This window comes from Eimeria mitis, genomic scaffold (genome assembly GCF_000499745.2).
Source record: "Eimeria mitis Houghton genomic scaffold, Emh_scaff840, whole genome shotgun sequence".
Taxonomy (NCBI): domain Eukaryota; phylum Apicomplexa; class Conoidasida; order Eucoccidiorida; family Eimeriidae; genus Eimeria; species Eimeria mitis.
The window spans coordinates 1259-1650 of record NW_013576181.1 but is presented as its reverse complement, the minus strand read 5'-3'; the positions used below and the strand labels follow the sequence as shown (position 1 = coordinate 1650).

General features: G+C 57.1%; 1 protein-coding gene across 1 annotated transcript in view; it reads right to left on the bottom strand.

The window, feature by feature from the left end:
* EMH_0023510 (uncharacterized protein) overlaps positions 1-392 on the bottom strand; it is a gene marked incomplete at both ends in the record, with an annotated part of 1185 nt that overhangs the window by 254 nt on the left and 539 nt on the right. The window contains one exon of the mRNA XM_013502152.1: positions 32-392. Coding sequence (XP_013357606.1) covers positions 32-392 — 361 coding nt within the window. The remainder of the gene's footprint in view (positions 1-31) is intronic.

Below are 392 nucleotides of genomic sequence, written 5' to 3'. Positions count from 1 at the left end.
AAGAGGCCTCGATTTGCCTCTCCTTACACACGCCATCAACTTTGATCTGCCAGCAGGTAACCTGCTGCTGTTGCTGCTGTTGCTGCTGCTGCTGCTGCTGCTGCTGCTGCTGTTGCTGCTGCTGCTGCTGCTGCTGCTGCTGTTGCTGTTGCTGTTGCTGCTGCTGTGTTGCTGTTGTTTTGTGCTGCTGCTGTTGCTGCTGCTGCTGCTTTTGTTGGTGGATAAGTGGTTTCGTCTGCTGCAGCTGCTGCATGCGTGCTGCTGCTGCTGCTGCTGCTTCCCGGAGTGAATGTTGCCTTGCGTTTCCTGTTGCTTCTGCTTCTGCTGCTGCTGCTGCTGCTGCTGCTGCTGCTGCTGCAGATGCTTTGTCTCTGCTGCACCGCAGCGGGCGT